Consider the following 21311-nt stretch of genomic DNA (forward strand, 5'->3'; position numbering starts at 1 on the left):
AATGTGTTAGTCCCAGAGGGGTAAACGGGACACTCATACACTTTTATCTGTGAGACATACAAAATAGCCAGTTCTCAAAGGAATATATGTCTGTTAGGTTTTAATAAAGCTGAAAGCTTGCCTATGCTTTTTAAAGAAGGTATATGAATTCTTCATCTTGCTGTTTCTTCGTGTTCAAAAACTCAGAATATTTAACCATAAATCTGTACGTAAATATTGCTTGTACATGTTAGAGTATTCTCCTCTGCACTGAGAAAAATACTATGATATTTTGCTTAAAATACTCAGCTTTTTTATTTCATTGGTAATGGTTTAATAATTTAACAACATAACTAGAAATCAGATAAGATATTGCTTGCTAGAAAATCAGATTGTTTTCTGTTCTAGGATGTTAATTTTGAGATTTTATAGTCCTAGCAAAAAAAAATGGCTTTTGATTTGGAATGGTGTGAAAAATGAAGTTTGATTATTCTTTATGATTTTAAATGGTGTGATACATACTTCAGATGAATTGTCCTTTATTTTAATTTATTTCCTTATTAGTGGCTCAGGAACAAAACTATTTTCAAACATTATGTCTATTTTAAATTTAATCCTGTTGAAGGTGATTTAAGGAACTCTGGCCTTACTCATTTTATAGATTACAAATATGTTCAATTCTCACAAATATTATATGCTTTCTTTGTAGGTGCAGTTTAGTAAAGGTTCCCAGTTTAACATCTGGTTTGGTGACTTTTCTTTTTCAGGCAGTCTATATTGCCCCCTTAAAAGCACTTGTCCGGGAGAGAATCGAGGACTGGAAAGTTAGGATTGAAGAAAAACTTGGTAAAAAGTATGTTTCTCCTTACCTAATCAGAGAAATGAGAAGCAAAAGAACAGCCCATCAAGTATGAATAAAATCGACAGAATACTTTTGAGTACTTCAGAATAGGTTTTGATTGTATACTATCTTTCAGATTTCTAGTACTTCAAAAAATCTATCGATACTTGTCGTGGTGGCAAAATCAAAACTAAGAATGGGATACACTTTGATACCCCAGCTATTTTCATTCTCATTGCTTGCCAGTAGAACAAATGTGAAGCTCAGATTTCACTCTGCAATATCCTTGGAAATTGAAAACGTTACTCAAAAGAAGTTTTGCTTAGAAACCTCAGCTCTAAGGAACATACAGGGCTTGGATGGGACTGTATGCTAGTAATCATATATTGTCCTTCATATATAAATTAGTTAAAATTGTATTCCTTGTAATACTAATTTTGTGCTGATCCTCTTGGGAGTTCAGCCATTACTTTAACTTTGTAAGTTATATCAGTCATGCTGATGCTTTCCAAAAGCATAGTTTCCTGAATTAAAATTTGTAGCCATAGGATGCATTGTTTAGGGCCTGCTTTGTCTATGCACAGCTTTTCCCTAAGTTAAACCTCAAATCACACTACAGGTCTCAAGAGAAAGAGATGTTACTCTGTGTACATGACATGACCAGTGACATATTCCTGTTATCATAGCAGTGAGTTAAAATATTTTCAGGTGATATTTCCTGTCTGAAATTTACAGTTACTTGTGACTGAAATTATGAGTTGAAGATACACATTACTTTGAGGAATTTCTATCAGAGGTTCAACTGGATGTGGAATGTGTCATGCAAGTGTCAAAAATCCATTATAATGGATCCATCTAACATGATGCATCATCTCATATGCTGTTTGTAGAACTTGAAAGTATAACAAGGCAAACAATTGGAAAAACTCTGCTAATATTCCCAAAAACTGATCTCAGCATAATTTCTGCTCCAGTCTTAATGGACCTCCACCAACAAATGCAATACACACTGCAGTTTAGCCTTGTTATTTGAACCAGAGATCTGTGCAGAACAGCAGGCAGCAACCGAGTAACTTTCTATAAAACTTTCATCCTGGCTATGACAGGATGTTATGATTCACATTATATCATACTCATATTCTGTTATCTTCATTTTGAAAAGCTAACCATAGATGCTTTGGGACTCATATTTGTCCTTTTTATCTGGTTTGGCTAAGGAATGATGTTTAGTATTTAGATGGTATTCACTAGGAAAGCAAAGAGACAGGTTTGTTTGTTTAAACCAGTTTTGAAAAGCCTGTTAAATGTATTTGACACGAAACAAAATTGCTTTCTTTAATTTTGTTTCTTCACTCTTACAAGAATTTAAGTTTAGGAGTGAGTATTTGAGCACTAAGATACTGTAAAGCCAAGCCACCTTATTTCTTGATTACAGGGTTGTGGAACTGACAGGAGATGTGACTCCTGATATGAGAGCTATTGCCCAAGCTGACCTGATTGTTACTACCCCAGAGAAGTGGGATGGTGTCAGCAGAAGCTGGCAGAACAGAAGCTACGTTCAGAAAGTTGCCATTCTTATCATAGATGAGATCCATCTTCTAGGTGAGCATGTTTTGTTGTTTTTAATCAGAATCGTTGCTAAATTTGAAGTGTGTTGGTACTTATGATGTGATTATACATTTTGACATCTGAACCTTTTCTTTTTCTCTGTTTTCCAATGGACTTTTCATTTACTAGGGGATGAGAGAGGCCCAGTGTTGGAAGTCATTGTGTCCCGGACAAACTTCATCTCATCTCACACAGAGAAGCCTGTAAGAGTGGTTGGTTTATCCACTGCTTTGGCCAATGCCAGAGACCTTGCTGACTGGCTAAACATTAATCAGGTATGGAAAAAGGTTTTTCAGAGATGGATATGTGTTTGTCCCACAGAAAAATAGCAATTTATAGGATTAAACCTGAAAAAAATGTTGTCTTGCAGATGGGTCTGTTCAACTTTCGCCCCTCGGTTCGGCCTGTCCCCCTGGAGGTGCACATTCAGGGCTTCCCTGGCCAGCACTACTGTCCTCGCATGGCCAGCATGAACAAACCTACATTTCAGGGTAAGCAACAAGCTCCTAGACCTTTTCCTGCTTTCTGGAAAAGCAAAAAATGACTTTACACAGTTCATTTGCAGCACATTTGCAACATCTGTTACTGTATGTACTCTTGGCATGTAGAGGGAGAATCTGCTCTGCTAATGGCCCAAAGCTATTTGTCTGAAATGTAAAGTGTGCTGCAAATGCAACATGTAACAGTGGAATGTAATGGATTTAGAACAGAGGAATAAAATTAGTGCTAGTGAAGGAGAAATAAAATGTGTTTTCTCTTAGCGTTTGACACCATAAAGAAACATTTGTGTAAAAATATTTGAAATTTAGAAAGTTATAAGACCATTCATATTATTAATCTGCTGAGGTATTTTCATATGACCCACTGCATGTCAGCATTAAAAAAATTGTGAGCAGAAGTTGCAAGTCAGGCTAACCTCCTATAATTCTAGTTTCAAAGCAATAACCATAACATTCAAAATTTGCAGTGCATCCAGATATGCTTCTGTTTCCAATTTTTTATTCTTAACCAAGCTGGCAAGCAGGACAGATTTAAGAAAAACTCTGGTATTTTATTTGAACATGTTTTGGTTTGGTTACATAAGGAATATTTATTATATCAATTAAAAATAACCTCCAAAATAAATTTTCTCATGTGAACTGCTGTTGATTGTGAGGTGACATTTGTGAGGTGACTTTTTAGCTGCTTTAATTAGCCTTATGACAGAAGCAAAGTATTGATTGTGGACTAGAGACCAATCTTGACAGCTCAGATTATTTACACCTCCACAAGAGCATTGTACAAAAACACTAATGAACAATAAATCTGTCCTGGGCTGTTCTGCCACACCTGTTCCTGAAGCAACAAAAATCCATTAGATGTTGGGCTTTTAAAATATATAGATATATTGGCATATATAGTTGTAAGATATAAATACACATGAATTATCCTATTTCAATAATTTCACAACTGCACAGTGTGTGTATATGCAGGAGCACATGCTGGGTAGTATTCATGAACTGGGGAGCAATATGTGATGTGGATAATATGAAAGAGTTTTCAGAAATTAACAATGCATGAATTTAATTGCTAGAATGAGAATTGCATGAGAAAACACACAAACGGATTTCTAAGAGATTTAGAGAGAGTATTTGAAATTCTAGGTACACCTGTTTATGCTTCTAGTGCTTGCTGATGTCAGAAAATGTGTAGAAATATGGTTTATTGAAGGCATTTGTTTGACAGGATACAATCAAGGTTATTTTAGCAATTTCATGGCAATACTTATTCCTGAGACCATAAAAATTTCACTGCAGCCTGGAACTTTTCAAAGATGGGCTGAGAAAGAAATTGGCTTTCTAAAAAATCCTAAACTGTAATTAGTTTAAATATATGAGACTAATTAGCAAACACAGAAGAAAGGTTGTCTTGTACCCTAATGCCAACTTTGACAGCAGCTATTGAAAGGTCACTTTATGCTCTTTTTTGCATTTTCTGATTTTGGTAGATTGAAGTGATCCTTTGCAGGCAGACATGAGATTCTGCAGTCTGAGCTCTGGGTCAGGCAGGAAGAAAGTTTTGGACCTTGATGACACTTAGTGTGAGACAACATACCCCAATAGGGTAGAAAAAACATTAGCATAATTATTAAGCTGAGATAGAGAAATTCACAAGCTTTGAAGACTAGAGAGCTTGTCCAGGTTTTGTGGTGTTTTGTTGGGGTTTTTTTCCTGACTGATTCTCTTCATTGGCTTGCAATAATCACTGAAGTAGCAGGGTAAATTAACTCAGACTCAGCTAAGTGTGACTATATGGTCTTTGGTTCAGAGGTCGTATATGCTCACCTCAGTTGTATCTCTCTGGCAGGGTAGAGACTTAAGTATACATACCAATAGCATCTGCAGAGATCTATCAGCTGTCTAGGTATTGCAAAGAGAAACTGATTTTTGACATTGGAGGGCCTAATTTTCATCTTCTGTTTTCCTCACCAGCAATTCGAAGTCATTCTCCAGCCAAGCCTGTTCTTATTTTTGTGTCATCCAGACGTCAGACAAGGCTTACTGCCTTAGATCTGATAGCTTTCCTAGCCACTGAGGATGATCCCAAACAATGGCTGAAGATGGATGAAAGAGAGGTAAAATCACCTTACCTGCATTATTCATGCTTTGCTTCTATTTTATTGATACTTGTTTGATTAATGAAAAAAATATCTAAAACAAAAGAGTCACTGGAGGGCAAATCTTGAAAGAGTTATGCATATGCTAAATTTCCGTATGTATTAAAAGTAGTGTCAGCATTAAGACTATATAAGCGTCTGTGCAAGAGCTGAACTTCAGAACACAAACTCTTTTATCTTTGTTTTTTCCTGCATATCTATTATTAATGCTACTTCCATTGTCCCAGACAACATTTATCACATGGTACAAGTCTTTGATACAAAGATAAGACAAAAAGACCAGAAGAAAGAGGACTAGTGTTCTCCAAAGTTTACAGCTGGACATCTGTGACTTTAGATGCTCAGCTGGAATTTAAACCAAATCTCTTTAAGTGTTCTAGGAGAAAAATCAACCTTCTCATCAGATCTGCTATGTATATGCATATATATCTGTGTGTATACATATGTACAATGGATGTACTTGCATCTGTCCATCTATATTCATGGATGGATGGATGGATGGATGGATGGATAGACAGACAGACAGACAGACAGACCACAGAACCAATCATTTAGGAATGGTTCAGACTTGCATATCAAGGAAATAAATCCATGATATAATAAAAAATTAAGACGACTTCTGCCTATATCTTTGTTATAAGAACATAAAGATTGCAGAGTCAAACACTTAGATGTTAAGCAATGCTGGAGTCAAGGTTTATTTTTTACTCTTTTTCAAGCATTTTCTTCTTTTCTTTTTCAAAAAAATCCTGCTTTTGTTTATTGCAAAACATGAATAATGGTTAAATAATTAACAGCTATTCAATATTCTCTTTCATCTGCATTCTTCAAGCTGTATACCAGATTATATTTAATCCACTCAGTTCAGCACTTGCTCTGAATATAGTATTATTTATTTTCTTTTGCACTAATGGTCTAGATTATAGTATAGCATTGATTCCAAACAGTATTTTGATTGATATTCAGATTTTCTAGATTTTGGAAATTAGCTTTTTGTAATGGTACATTGGAATTTCTGTGATAATTTAGGGCCAAAACACCAAAATGTAGGACTCATAAATAAAAGATCCAAATTGAATACTATATGAATGTCATATATACTGTATGAATATTTATATTTCAACAGTTTTATGAATGCTTATACAGTTGTATAACAAATATGCCAAAAAATGTATAGGTTTCTAGATTATATTATTTGTGTTTGTTTCCTCTTTAAAAAAAAAAAAAGAAAAAAACAAACCCAGAATATGATTTTTCAAAGATAAAACATAACATCTGTATCCTTCCTGTTTTGGATGGATTTTAAAATAGCAAAAGGCTGTCTTGGCTGATAAACTACTAACGCATGTCTCAACTGCTTTTCTAACTGTATAACCTCTATTTAAATGTTTTCTTGAGTATAACAGAAATATTTCCCATCCAAATTATTACTACTTCGTAGAGTACTGCAGTGCCTTGTGCTGGTTTACTGTAGTGATCTCACCTACAATTAGAATATGCAACGTGCAGCTTGCCCTAAATGACTTGCATTAACATGATTAGCTTCTCCATGTCCTGAGAGCCACAACTGTCCTGAAAAGAACTCTGAGTGAAGCTTCTTCACTTGCTGGAAAAGGGTTTTCTATTAGGAGTCTTTGAATTTCATGTTTCAGAATAAACCTCTGAAGGTTTTGAAAGAGGAGCCAACAAGGACAAGCAGACTTTGCATTTATTAGTTTAATAACATTTGCATATGATTTGTATTTGAATTAATAAGCCAAATGTTTGGAGCATGAGGTACCTACCAAGTTACTCAGTTCTGATTACGTAAATGGAGAAGACTGAGGATTAAGTTCTAAGTTGTTATATCTTACCACTATTATGCAGCACACAATTCTGTTTGAAGTACCCACAATTTCAAGTGGACATTTCTTTAGGTAATTATGGGGCTAGTTTGTAGTTTTATGTTTTAAATGAGCATGATTAGCTTGAGTTTGGTTTGACTTTGAAGCAAAGGACAAAGCTATAGTAGTGCTGCATACACAGTGTATATCTTGACTAATTCTTTATCCATAACAATTTAATGGGTTTGTATTTACAAATTTTAACTTCCGCTTAGGTTAAGGTCAGGCTTAGACTAGGTGAAATAGACAAAATTCTCACCATATTGCTATAAGATTTTTAAGTATTAAAAGTAGAACTAGTAAATACTATATAGTAGGTATTCTCTGTCTTAAACCCTTGCCCAAATTCTTCGAGTGTTTCTCAATTCCATATAGGATAAAAATAGACCATTTAGGAGATTTAAATTGTTGCTGCCTTTAAACAACATTTTCACATTTGTTGTTTTTTCCAACCACTGTTCCTTTAGGGGAACTTAGAGAAAAATTGGTTTATTTTGAAAATATTTGTAATTGTTTAATGTGAAGTATGTTAAGATAGAAGAGATTTTTCATGTGTGTATGCAAATTTAACAAGCTTCACCACAGACCTTGGTTTTTCTTCGTTCAGCCTTATTTGTATAATATTAATTTTGGCTGGCATTGGATTGCTTTGACAACTCTATAGTTAGTTTTGTTTAATGGTGTAATTGGTTTTGCTACATGATGGCTAAAAGTTAGTCTATGTTTGTGTTAGCTTCCCAGTGAGTAAACTTCATAAGGCTTCATGAAATGTCATTAAATGCCATCTATAATAATGTCTAAAGGATTGATATTGAGGTAGACATAGATTCTTGTAGTCATTAAAAGTAGTTTTTCTGTGTTACACTGCATGGCAGCTTTTCTGTGATGGTATCAGAGAGATTCAGGCCTTGTGGGGAAGAGAGTGGACTAGGGTAGAGACCAATACTGGATTTTTGTTACCTGTTTACAGCTCTGCCATCACCTTAGCTTCCCTCATCTACTCTGTAGAGATTTTCCCAGTAGTGGTAGTGCCAAACCAGGCTCTTGTTTGCAGCTTGTGGGTGATTCTGTTCACAAAACTCCAAACTGGTTCTCTTCACAGTGCTCTCAGATAACAGGCAGATCCACCTCCATCCCTGCCACATGGCTCCAAGTATCAAATTCAGACTATATATCAGTCAGTTATGTTTGAAACAACATGAACTTTGATGAAACTTCTGGATTACGTATTTGTATGTCTATAATACAAGGAAACAACCCTTCAGCTGTTGCCCTCAAAGTAGATAACAGCATGCCTGGATCATGGAGGAATCATACAAGATCTTCTTTTCCACAAAGGAGTCAGGAGTGTAAAAAGTCCAACTGAATTATAGTCGAGAAGGAAATTTGTTATACATCCCTCTACCAAAAAATATATATGTTATAGACAGCTCCATTAGGTTTTGGAGGTGGTTCTTCCCAGGTGCTTTTCTTGAACCTCATGTCTCTTGTGCAGTTTCCAGCTCATACCTGTTAAGTTTGCAGAAAGTTGAGACAGCAGTCAGTCCCCTATCAGTCTACTATTCAGAAGACTGAATAGTACTTGATAAAAATTGCTGTTTCTAGTACTGATCAGTTTTCTAGTTCGACTGGACATGTTGCTGCACTACACTAGTTAGATTGGTTTAATAGATTTTATCCAACAAAGTTTCAGGCCATGTGCATGCTTTTTGTGAAGAAATATCCACTCAAATACCTCAGATCTAGCTTAGATGACCAAGCAAGCCTCCAGTGATGTGGAAATACCCTACTTACCAAGGTTTGTAGCTGATACTTCAAAGCCCATCCCTACATTTTCCTGTTGCGCATGCAGACATTCTTCAGGATTTAGGCAAGACTGCCACAGTTTGCCCAGAGTATGTGTGTGCAGTCTCTTGAAGAAGAAATAACTATCTTACTGCCTTAGAGGTGTTTAGATGTGCATTGTCCATACACATTCCAGAGGAGCTCTCTATCCATCTTACAATATGCAGCCCCAACACAGAGTTTATTTTTCATCTTGCCATCTGTAGTAGTTGCAAGGATTCTTCATTAGAGATGATTCTGTAAAGATTGTCCTGGTTATATTTGCAAGGCAGAGGTCTATCATGCCAGAAATGTGGCTAGGCAGTGCAACTCAAAGAGAAGACTGCACCTGTAAATAGAGTTGTTCTTTATTTGTTTTTCTTCTTCACTGATGCCAATGTGCTAATGGGAAAAAAAAAACTTATGCTTGCCATGCTTTTTTGTATAATCACTGGATGAGTTATAAATAAACACTTCCTAGCTAAAATTCAGATTTGGAGTTGTCAGCCAGGACTGTCATGTTCAGGCTTGTGACCCATCACTTAACTTGTTAAAAGGGACGATAGCTCAGATGATCCTTTTGGAAACAGACAGTGCCACCAGTTTGGTGAGCTTGTAAGATCACTTAGAGTGCTCTATATTAGGAGCTGGCTGAAGAGGAGCAAGTCCTTTTTCACAAATTGCATTACATTTGTGGTGGTGGAAAACATTACAGTCCTTTTACAACATAATTTATTAGAATCAAGTTTTCAGTTTATTTATTTTTCTCTAATGCTTTTACAGCTTTTTGTTTTTAACCTAAACCAAAAGTACAAAGTAGTATTTATGGTTTATTGTTTGAAGTTAGAATGCAGTTCTCACCAGCAGATGAGCAGGGTGTTTTCTTATTTTGTTGGTGGGTTGGTTTTTTGTTATTTATCCCCTGTCCAGATTCTTGGATTTTTTAATTATTTTTTTTTAGATTTACAGTGGAAGGAGAGAGAAGAAACGTACCAATGCACATAGTCTTAACTTGAAGCACAGTGATTTTTGCATTCTGCTTTGTGCATCATTTTGCCATCTGCATCTTGTTAAGACTGTTCTTTATGAAACCTCTAGAAATAACTAATATCCTTTAGCACAAACATACCTACAGTAACATTCAGTCACATCCCTGTCAGGCAGGAGTTAGTTTGCACTGAATTAAAGAGCCATTGAAGGAAGGGCATTCATTGCCTCCAAAAGAATGAGTCAGGTCTATACTGATTTTGCCATTTTGGACCTGTGAGTACATAAACATATGTGTACTAATTATGGATTTGTGTATGTGTTTGTACACTGCAGAAAAAACACATAGACATAGGCATGAAAGTGAATGAAATTTTACCAATACTTCTGGTTTGCATTGTTAATAAAACAAACAAACAGCAAAAGGAAAAGGAAAAGAAAAAAACAAACCATCCCAAGAATTGCTGGAAAGACAAAAGATGACTTTTCCATCTCTAACCTTTAAATCAAATAACCTATTATCTCCATGTTAATGTTCTGAGGTAATGCTGTGCTATAAAACAGGAATAGAAGAATCTGGTCTGTGTCATGAATAGGAATATTGCTGTCATTTAGATGAAGTTTTTAGTGTTAAATGTTTTAATATATTATTATGTTTTAACGTATGGTTATGTATTATCAATATATGTTCTTGTAATCTATCTCAACTGTTTAAGCCATAGTTGAAACTATTTCTTGAATAATCCTGTTTGAGGTGTATTAGGCATCTTGTTCTGTGTGGGAGAGTTCTAAAGTATCAGCCAACTCCTCCTGAAAAATAATTTTGAAAGATGATTATTTTTTCTGCCTTTAAAGATCAGGAGGGTACCCAAGAATGATTTCTAAGTGTTTCACTCGTTAGAGAAGTTCAACTTCCTTCTACAAGATGTTGGTTTTATGACACAAAAGTGTGTCATAAAAATTAACATTTAGTTATAACAAGGAGATGTTTTTATTTCACTTAACATCTGTAGCAGATGTGAAATATGTAATTATTTTTGTAAAAGACTTCATAACTTTCACGATTCTTTTGTTTGGCACATCTTTCTTCTATTGGGCATTTTAGACAATTGATAAGCATTATTCAGTGGCATATGGTCTGAGTCTGACGTGCTTTGAAAAGAGTAGAGAGTACTAATAATGAGGATTCTGTGAAAATGGGAAAACCAGCACAACAGATATGCTTTGAGAAAGTATGGGTTTTTAGCATCTTGAAACAATATATCACACTCAAAGGGACAGAATTGGGCTGCACAATCTGTTAGCTCATTCTTGTCCAATCTGGTCTCCTCCTTTCTTTTGGAGCCAGCATTGTCATCAACTTGCTGAATTATACTCTGACTGGAATGTATTTCAGGCACAGGGTAATGTATCTACTTAAATGGAATCCTATCTTTCTACAAAAGCTTTTTAAGTATAATAAATTTAAAATATAAAAAAAAAAGTTCTATTAGCTAAAAGTAAATGGTTCAACAGTTTACATATGTGCAGGAACAAAGAAAATGACTACTTAGTAGTTTCAGAAAAAATCTAGCTTGTTCAGAAATTAGAATAGAAAATGTAGAAATAGAGTTTGTTTTTTAGAATAAATATTTTGCAATGCTATTACAGTCCCACATTGGTTTTCAAAGGGTTTTTTTTATTAAAAGGCAGATTTATCATCCTAACGTTAGGAAAGCACAAGATATATTTTTGATTGTTCATAAGAAAAAAAACAAACTATGAAGCACAGCAAAACCTTTCTACATGGGCCCGATCCTGCCTGTCTTGGAGTCCAGGGAAAAAAATCCCTCCTTGCATTGGTGTGACACAGAGGTTTGTTTATGTCAGCACCATGCATATTTCCTTATATTATTTTCATAGGCTTTTTTCCATTCTTAAGATAAAATATATTTTCTTTACCCTTCTGTGAGTAAAACAGCATTACAGTTGTTTTCAGAAAGATAAGTAGCAATTAAGTTGTAACACTGCAGAAATGTTAGATTTGTTTAATAGCCACAGTGCTGTGTCTGTTTCTGGTTAATGAACTTGTTAATTGTGCCATTACTTCTTAATAGAAAGTTACAATATTCTTAGACTAAGCTGACATAAGAGTTATATTTTTAAATGAATTGTCATGAGAATGTTAAGCCTTGGATTGTGCCTATGGGTAAACCAGTTATGTTTATTACAGTGATTTATGTGAAAGTAAGGGGTCAGCTAAAAATTACTAGGATTCCCTGCTGCTAAAATGACAGGATAGTAGTACATGAGCCAGCTCTCCTGCTAAGGGTTCTTTAGTTTTCCTGTGGTAAATTACTCTGCTTTGCAGGTATGACTAACAGCACCACAGGCCATCGCTGTAATACAAGGCAGGGGGAAAAAAAATAACCACCACTGATTGTAAAAGCAAGAAGAACATCTTGGAATAAATTCCCAGCAGTGTGAATTTCAGATGGTTTATGCTGGTAACTGTATGGCACAAAGGTTTAGCTCAGGTTCTGTACTGAAAATAACTCACCCTGGAAAACGGCGTGTGAAGGAGCAGTCTAATCACTATAGACTAATCTAAACCAGCTAATTTGATCCCTGTACTGTTTAGAGGAGAAGGGAGTTTAGATTCATTATTTTCCCAATATCACATTCTGTGGATGGGAATAATGGAATAAATGTCATTGGAATTGGCTTGTTCCCTTCTATTAAAGCCATAACTGTCACAAGGTGCTGATTCTTGGTGGGGAGAAGAAAAATTAATTCAGCAACGTAGCGTTTTTATCCATTTTTGACTGCAGAAATGGAATAAAATACAGATGCATTTTTTTATTTGTAGCGTTTTTATTCATTTTTGACTGCAGAAATTGAATAAAATACAGATGCATTTTTTTATTTGTCAGATATTTACCAATTTTGTTTTCTATTTTTCATCTCAATTTCCTGTCAGATATATTCATATAGCTGTTATTTCTCAAAGTGTCTATATAAGCATAAGGAGCCTATACAGTATTAGTACCACTGCATAAATCCATATCACAAAAAGCTTTAATAGATTATCTAATATTTTTAGTATTGTATCTTGATGGTGATAATTGTAGAGAAAACAATATCGTTCTCATTTTATCCAGCTATTTTTTAGTCTTAGAAGCAAAACTCTTTAAGATAGGTCATAATTCATGTTGTCTACACTGCAGTCACATGTCTACATGTTGACTAAAGAAATCAAAGGTTTGCTGATTGTATCTAGATAGATAAACTTTATCCTTTAACATATCCTCCTTTCATTCAGCTCTTTACTCTGTTCTGCTTATCTACCCTTCTTCTTGCTTCTTTTGCCTAAATGGACTTATTCCCTCTTCACTTCTCAATTCATTGCTTTTTTTTTTGTTCTACTCCTTTTCTTTTCAGTGTTTTATAGTCACTTTCACTCTTTTCTTCTGTAAGCATCCTTTTCTTTTATACATGCCAGATCAGTTTATGCAACAAACCTTCTGTATCTTATAATGTAGGAAACTCTTAGGAACATCCAGACAAGTGCACTGTGAGGAGAAATAGTTTAGGAGCTTCCACTGACTGATCAAATTGAGTGGACCAAGGCAAAACTTGAACAATTTTTGTTTAATTGGGTTCTCTGTTACTTCCATCAGTTCTGGTTCTGTGAGTCAATACTACTTCAACAAATAGACTTTTGAAATGCTTTGTAATTTGCACTTCCTGACAAAACTGATTGATTTACAAAATCTATATTGTTTGTTTGTTTGTTTGTTTGTTTGCTTTAAAAGTCTCAACATGGTCTGTTATATCCTCTGGCTTGTTTTGTACCTTTTAAGGATTCTTTTTATAACAGTAGTAACATATTACTGGAGTTTAAATATGTGAATAATTTTATCCACATTCAAGTCTGAGAATTATAAAACCCAGCAAATATTTGGAGAGGTTATAGTTGTCAACAGTAGAAGTACACCACCTCAGAGACCTAAATAGAAAAGAAATGATGCAGGTATCATATCTCAGTACTTTGAGATTGTCAGTCCAAGATGAGACTGAACACTGTGTCCAAATTAATCAGCTACCCTGACTAATTTGTTCTACACTGCTATTTTTCCTCTAACCTTGGCTATACCTCCTATGTTAACCATGAATGATGCTGCCCATAAGTATGCAATATCATCATGCCACTGCTGGTGGCACCAGGAAACCACTAATAAGAGCATAAATTTTAAAGTTCCTGGCTATAATTATATTAAAATCACATGAAGTAATAAATGGCCTTAGAAATAATAATAAAAATAATATTGAGATGTAAAATCATGAAACAAGACGGTTCTGTTCATTATTGCTGAGAGGTTTTTCACAGATGTCATCTAGAGAAATAAATAAGCTCATTATCAAATTTACTACTTGAAAATGTAGGCAAGAAAAGTGCTTCAAATGATAGTACTTAAAATGATTTCGTGCAGCCATTGGCATGAGATTGGAAAAACTCAGTAATAGCAATAAAAATAGGTTTTTGTCTGGGCTTCTAAAAGTTTTAAATGAACATATAATATATGTCAGATTTCACCACAGTCTTTAAATTACATATTCACACTTGGAAAAAAATTCAAATTAATTTGCATTTCAGCATGTGAATGGGAAGGTTCCTTGATGAATAATAATTGCAAAATTATCAAACTAAAGAACTGTGTCTGTCTTTTCAAAGACATTAGAGAGAGACGAATTTCTTTTTGCCGACCGGCGTTATGTTACTGGTTGCAGGGATTTGCTGTGTTTTTATATCACTTCTAACCCCTTTGATACTAGGGATTGCATTAAACAAACACAGAACAGAATGCACAGCATTTGCCAGACCTGTCAAGGTATTTTCAGCATTTTCATTTCCTTGTCTGTCTTACTTAGCATGTCGATAAAATAATGTGCATTTTTTTAATTCCCCATCATTAATTTTATTTTTTTAGCCTATAACTCTTAAACTGTTTTAGTCTCAAACTGTTCTCAGACTGAAGAAGGCTCCGTTTTCCTGTTTGTATGAACGGTGTTGAGCAAATTCTTCTTGCTGTTAAAAAAAAAAGAGTCTATAACAACCCTAAAAGTTTCACATTTCTGAGCAATCTGTTTTGACCCATGCAATTGTTCTTTCTGTTGCAGATGAATGACATTATAGCAACAGTTAGAGATTCAAACCTGAAGCTGACACTTGCTTTTGGAATAGGCATGCACCACGCAGGGCTGCACGAAAGGGACAGGAAAACCGTGGAAGAATTGTTTGTGAACTGCAAGATCCAGGTAGGAGTGTTCCGTTTGAATCCTGCCGTAACGAGTTTTACATGGGATTTTAAAAGTTGGCTTTTTGTTACCTATACCTCATTAATCTTTCTTTCTGTTTCAGGTTCTTATTGCCACCAGCACATTAGCTTGGGGTGTAAATTTTCCAGCTCATTTAGTAATTGTTAAAGGAACAGAATACTATGATGGAAAAACAAGGCGTTACGTGGATTATCCCATTACAGGTACTCACATAAATTATGAAAATGTTGATATGCTGAAATTTGTTTCAAGCATATGCAAATTATCTGAATTCTTTAGTCACTTATCACTGAAAATGCCTAATTTGGGTAGAGACTAGGAGAGATGAGGAAAGTGTTTCTCTGCTTCTTGCAAGTTGTAAGAGAACTCTGAAGATTTTATGTAATAATAAAAATTTTGTTTTGCAAATCTTATTTTGTGCTAAATTCCTTTAATGTGTATCATCCAAAATAGACAGTAAACAATTAAAGGGACAATGTAAAGTCCTATTTAGCTACCTAATTAATTGTATAAAAGGAAGTTTTCATATGTATGGATCTTTTTTTTTTTTCATTTTTTTCAAACTTTTTAAAATAGAAACAGATTTTTTAGCAGCAAACATAGCCATGGTGTGAAATGCAAATGTGTTGAATCACATGTGTGACAAAATAAACTGTATACATAGTCAGTTGACAGTAAAAAAAAGCCCTTGACTAGTCTGGTATCTTCAGTGATGTAAGTGATACTTCAGAAAGAAGCAGCTAAATTAAAGAGTTGAGTTTCTGGCTTGATACAGACCTTTATTGCTTTCTGGCTCCAGTAAACTCCAGGTTTCATAAACTGTTCTGCAGTTTTTTCAACAAGCTTAAGAAAGTGAACCATGGAAGACTTTTTTCAAAGCTCAGACAGGGAGAATATTTGTCTGGATGGTACTAAGCTTGAAGAATGAGGACAAGCTAAATTTCTTCCAGGTTTCCTGTTCTGTTTTCCCTTTCTCTTTTCACAAGAGAAAGTTTATTATTCAATCATTCTATGCTACACTAGTGATTTGTACACCTAAGGACGGTCTAAATGTTATCTGTAAGGTAAATAGAGAGCTGCATCTTTTTAGCTACGCTGTCTTTTCGGCAAGAGAAGTTTGGTAATGAAAAAAGCTTAAACTGAAAATACTACAGGGGTTAGTTCTTCAAGTAACCCATCATAGAGCTTAATTTAGTGGTTAGTGCTCTGCAGGAAACTTGGGATCAATTTCCAGACCAGCTCTCTTGTTCAAAGATTCTGGTATGACCTGGGAGCTTAGCCATGCACACTCGTATTTTGTGAGAGACTTTGGCTGATGTAGACTTAGTAAAAACAGTGTCTGCAGCGAAATACTATCTGACTCGTGCCGACTGGAACCACAGCCACGACCCACTCTGTTACTGAAGGAGGAAAAGTGGCCAGGAAAGAAACCACCTGAAGCTTTAAATTTTATATTTTCTCTATGGGACTGTCAGAAATCAGTAATAGAGAAAATGATATATTTGAAAGAAATCAGAAACTCGATAAGTATTGAAGACTTACTATGCTGTTTTAGGAATTTGTTGTACAAAGTACTCACAAAGACTTTAGGGACTGATGATACTTTGCCTCTTTATTGCCTTTTTTTTCAATGCAGGTAGCTTCAACATAGGGGGTTGTTCAATTCCTGAGTTTTCAATCAGATTTGGGGTGGGGGAGGGGGTGGATGTAATCCCACCATCTGTGATGGAAGCATTGAGATTTTGTTGCCTGTGCTGCTACAGAAAATGCAGATTCCTTACTTTATGAAGAAACATGTGGTGTGGTTTGCCTAAAGCATTTTTATTTTTAACTTTCTAGAGAATATTTATGCATCTGGAAGTTCTGTGGATAGGTAGTACAGTTTTGCAGCAGCAATAAAATGAAAATGTAATTAATTTCTTTCTGAAAGACTTCCAAAAATTTCACAATGCTGTCTTTAATGCTGTCCTCAAGTTCTGCCTTCACTGTTCTGTCGTGGTATTACTTGGTTTCTCCCTACTGAACTTACCTTCCTGTATCAGGAATACATTTGGCTCCAAGGAAGAAGCTGATGGCAAAATGAGTCACTCTGGAGTGTTCAGTAATTTCAAAATAAGTAAGAATGCTTCTTTGAGTGAAATCAGAGGTTTTGGGGAGGGCCTTTTCTCAGTTACCAGACATTTATTTAGTCAGCCAGTTGGATCATATTTAACATTTCAGGACTTTAATCCAGTGATTAAAAGCAGCCAAGCAACATAGAGTTCTTAAAGAAAATATTGGGTTTGGATAATTACATAGTGGATATTGGCAAAAATAATTTCCCAATGCTTTTTGGTAAATCCATTTCCTATATGATATTATGCACAGTTGAATTCACCACATTAGAATAGCAAGAAGTAGTTTCATCACCCTCCTGTGCACATAACTGTTCAGGAGCAGCATATTTTAACTAGTTTCATTTTACATTTTAATGTCAGTCCTAAACTAACAAAGGGAATAAACTGATAAAATACATTGCTGTCTATATAGGTTTTGGACTGTCTGTTTCTCCTATAATGGTCCTTTGCTGTATCCCATTCTCTACCCTCTGGATTTTCCTTCCCCAATTGAGCTTTGGGCCAAAAGTGTATTGATTCTGAACCCAAAGAAATCTCTTTTTAAAGCACCAAGTACTGTAAGCCACATGTTGGGCAGGTATGATAGAGCTCATAGTTGAGCTTTGGACCAAAAGTGTATTGATTCTGAACCAAAAGAAATCTCTTTTTAAAGCACTAAGTACTGTAAGCCATATGTTGGGCAGGTATGATAGAGCTCATAGGGGATGCGCAAAACATAAAAAGTTTTAAAATAAAGATGTACAAGTTATTTATGAATTACCTTCTGTTGTTTCCTCTAAATTAAATAGCCATTTGATGCACCAGAAAGGAATCAGAGCTCTGTTGAATAAGACACAAAACAACCTATGCAGATGCACTTCTCTGATGGCACAAGAGAAGACACAAACAAATAGATGATAAGCATAGTTATCATGGTGGCCAGATAGCAAGTTGAGCATGTTTTGCATAAACTAGTATTTTCAGTGTTTAAAGAAGTCATTAACTAGTATTTGCAAGTACATTTGTAGACAGAGTAGTAGCTGTACCAGCTTTTAAATTTATATATCGTGATCTGATATAGGGACGAGATATGATACAAACCCATCTCTGCTTCAGTGCTAATGTCTAATAGAACTTGTCCTGAAGTTTGAGTGGCAAATATCATAGCATTCAGTACCATTCTATCTCTAAAATGCTCAAAATCTAGGAAATCATACCTAGCAGAAAAGCTTACGCCAGGAACTTGTATAAGAGTGAGGTTAAATATTTGAAAGTTAGGAAACAATAGGCAGTTGCTATTGTAGCCTTCAAGAGTTCTCTTACTCCTTATCTTTCATTGCATATGATGAAATGAGGGATGGATATGGAATGGAAGGAGAATAGAGGAAATTTATATTAGATATGAGCTTGGATTCTGTTGCAGTCTGTAGTCTTCTAAGGATGCAGGAAGAGAGTGTCTGCAAGAAAGAAGTTCATCATCAATTGACCTGAAATGGAAAAAAAATTAGATATGCGAAAGAATGCCAGGCCAAAGTAATCAAAAAATCCTGTATTGCACATTATAGAGACATAAATACAGTTATTTATACATGCAAACAAATACATTTGGTTTATCCATTATTGTCTCTTTGGCAGATGTACTTCAGATGATGGGACGTGCTGGCAGACCACAGTTTGACGACCAAGGGAAAGCTGTCATTCTCGTTCATGATATTAAAAAAGACTTCTACAAAAAATTCCTGTATGAACCTTTTCCAGTGGAATCAAGGTAAAGATAAAGCAATCGGTAAAGCTGATCAAAATATAAACAGTACTACAAATGGTACTGCAGGGAAGAGGGATCCAAGAGAGTTGGTTGTTATTTAAGGCTCATTTCCTCCAGGCTCAAGAACGATGCGTCCCAAATGAGAAAGGGCACATGAAACCTCTGTGGATGAACCAAGGACTGCTGTCATAACTGAAACATAGGCTAGAAATGCATAGGAAATGAAAGTGGGGTCAGGCCACTTGGAACGAATAGAGAGAGGTGGACAGAGGAGGTTGATATGAGATGAGAAAGGCCAAGGCCAACCTAGAATTGAATCTGGCCAAGGGTGTCAAGAATAACAAAAAGGGCTTTTATAAACCCATAAATACCAAAATGAAAACAAAGGATAATGTGGGGAAAGGACCCTGATATCAGAGGGTGCAGAGAAGGCAGTTATTGAATGCCTGGTTTGCATAGTCTTCATGGATAAGATCAGCCTGCAGGGATCTCTGACCCCAGAGACCAGGATAAATGAAGGTGGGGAAAAAGAGTTTCCTGTACTCAAAGAGGATTAGGTCAGAGAACACCTTATTAAACTGAGCATCCACAAGTCCATGGGCCCTGATGCAATGCATCCATGAGTGCTGAGACAGCTGGTGGACATCATAGCCAGGCTGCTCACAGTCATCTGTGAAAAGTCATGGAGACCAGGAGAGGTGCCTGAAGACTGGAAGATGGCAAACACCACCCCAATCTTCAAAAAGGGCAAAAAGGAAGATCCAGGGAACTACCAGGCAGTTAGCCTAACCTCAGGCCCTGGAAAGGTAATGGAACACATCATTCTGGAGGCCATCTCTGCCCACATGGAAGACAAGAACATGATCAGGAGTAGTCAGTGTGGGTTGTGTTTGACCAACTTGATTGCCTTCCATGATGAAACAACTGCCTGGATGGATGAAGAGAGAGCAGTGAACATTGTCTGCCTTGACTTCAGCCAGTGTGTCCCACAGCCTCCTCACTGGAAAACTTAAGAAGTCTGGGTTGAACGAGTGGACAGTAAAGTGGATTGAGAACTGGCTGAGCAGCAAATCCAAGAGAGCTGTGATCAGTGGCACAGAGTCCAGTTGGAGGCCTGTCACTACTGGCATCCCCCAGGGTTTCACACTAGGCCCAGTTTTGTTCAACTTACACACCAATGACTGGGATGAAGTAGTTACATTGGTCTCCTATAGATGCATGTTTCATGGAGGAATTCTCAAACATCTGATAAAGCATGAACATTTCTGAAAGCTTTTCCAAGTGATCAAGAATTCACAGTGTTGTTCTCCTAAGGAAACTTCAACTAAGCAATAATGGGACCTCTATCTGCTCAGGAAGTTTGTAGGAGCTTGAGAGAGCAATCCACCCGTGAAATGTAGTTGAAATGGGATGGTATACTTGAAGATTCATTTCTCTGGTGCACTGACAGACATACTATTTTTGTGGAGACACAGGCTTCATTTCCTTAGGAAACCACACTTTTTTAAACATAGAAATTGTACTTAACAGAAAAGGCTAGGAGTTGAACTTCTTCAAAGTGATAGCTAATAAGTCTAAAGAGTGGTGTGATTCAAATATTGGTGATATATCCAGACTGCATGGCACTAGCATAAACTAAGGAATCTCTCTATTCCTTGGCAAGTGGTGCTTCTAAATAAATAAATCATTTCTTCAATATAACAGTGGTAATCACACCTTCCTCCTGTTTGGAAGACTATAAATATTCTATGTGTATAGGAGCTCATTTTGTGTGTATATATTTACTTTGTAGTTTGATATATTCCAACTTACTATAAACAAAGAATATTTGATACATTTTCAGGTAAAATTAATAACAATCTCATTAATTTCTCTGTAAGTTGTGAACGGATTAACTTAGGTTTCTTTTGGTTTCTTTTATGATAAAGCATTTGAAGTAAGAGGCTTCGTGTCTTCAGCGAGAAACTGTTTAGGGTTTTTTGAAGGTTTTTAGTTTTGGAATGCTTTCCCATCTGTTCTACTGAAGAGCAGATTTATCAGCTTTGTGTAATATTTCCAGTTTGTAAAAATAAGCTTCATATTTTTTGAATGAAAGGTTTGTCTAAAAACTGTTGTCTATGTATTAGTTGTAAGACTTGAGTGCTCAACTCATATAACAGGCCTTGTGCTCTCCCTGATCATGGGTCTGAAACACAGCACTCATTTTTATGGGACAGCTATGGAATCATCTGTCTGGTTTCTGTTGGACAATCTGTGTAGAGTGTCTGCAGTTCTGACCTTTGGAAATGTGCAATCAGTGGAATAGAGCAGTGACACAGCTACTCATGCCAAATTATTCTTTACTTAGCAATAG

General features: G+C 35.8%; 1 protein-coding gene across 1 annotated transcript in view; it reads left to right on the forward strand.

The window, feature by feature from the left end:
• Positions 1 to 746: 746 nt before the first annotated feature.
• LOC103804940 (activating signal cointegrator 1 complex subunit 3) overlaps positions 747 to 21311 on the forward strand; it is a gene marked incomplete at its 5' end in the record, with an annotated part of 72441 nt that continues 51876 nt past the window's right edge. Inside the window, 8 exons of the mRNA XM_009077575.1 lie at positions 747 to 832; positions 2256 to 2422; positions 2558 to 2703; positions 2799 to 2919; positions 4900 to 5042; positions 14939 to 15076; positions 15180 to 15300; positions 18829 to 18961. Of these exons, the coding sequence (XP_009075823.1) occupies positions 747 to 832; positions 2256 to 2422; positions 2558 to 2703; positions 2799 to 2919; positions 4900 to 5042; positions 14939 to 15076; positions 15180 to 15300; positions 18829 to 18961 (1055 nt within the window). The remainder of the gene's footprint in view (positions 833 to 2255; positions 2423 to 2557; positions 2704 to 2798; positions 2920 to 4899; positions 5043 to 14938; positions 15077 to 15179; positions 15301 to 18828; positions 18962 to 21311) is intronic.

The sequence above is a fragment of the Acanthisitta chloris genome, unplaced genomic scaffold (genome assembly GCF_000695815.1).
Source record: "Acanthisitta chloris isolate BGI_N310 unplaced genomic scaffold, ASM69581v1 scaffold18276, whole genome shotgun sequence".
Taxonomy (NCBI): domain Eukaryota; kingdom Metazoa; phylum Chordata; class Aves; order Passeriformes; family Acanthisittidae; genus Acanthisitta; species Acanthisitta chloris.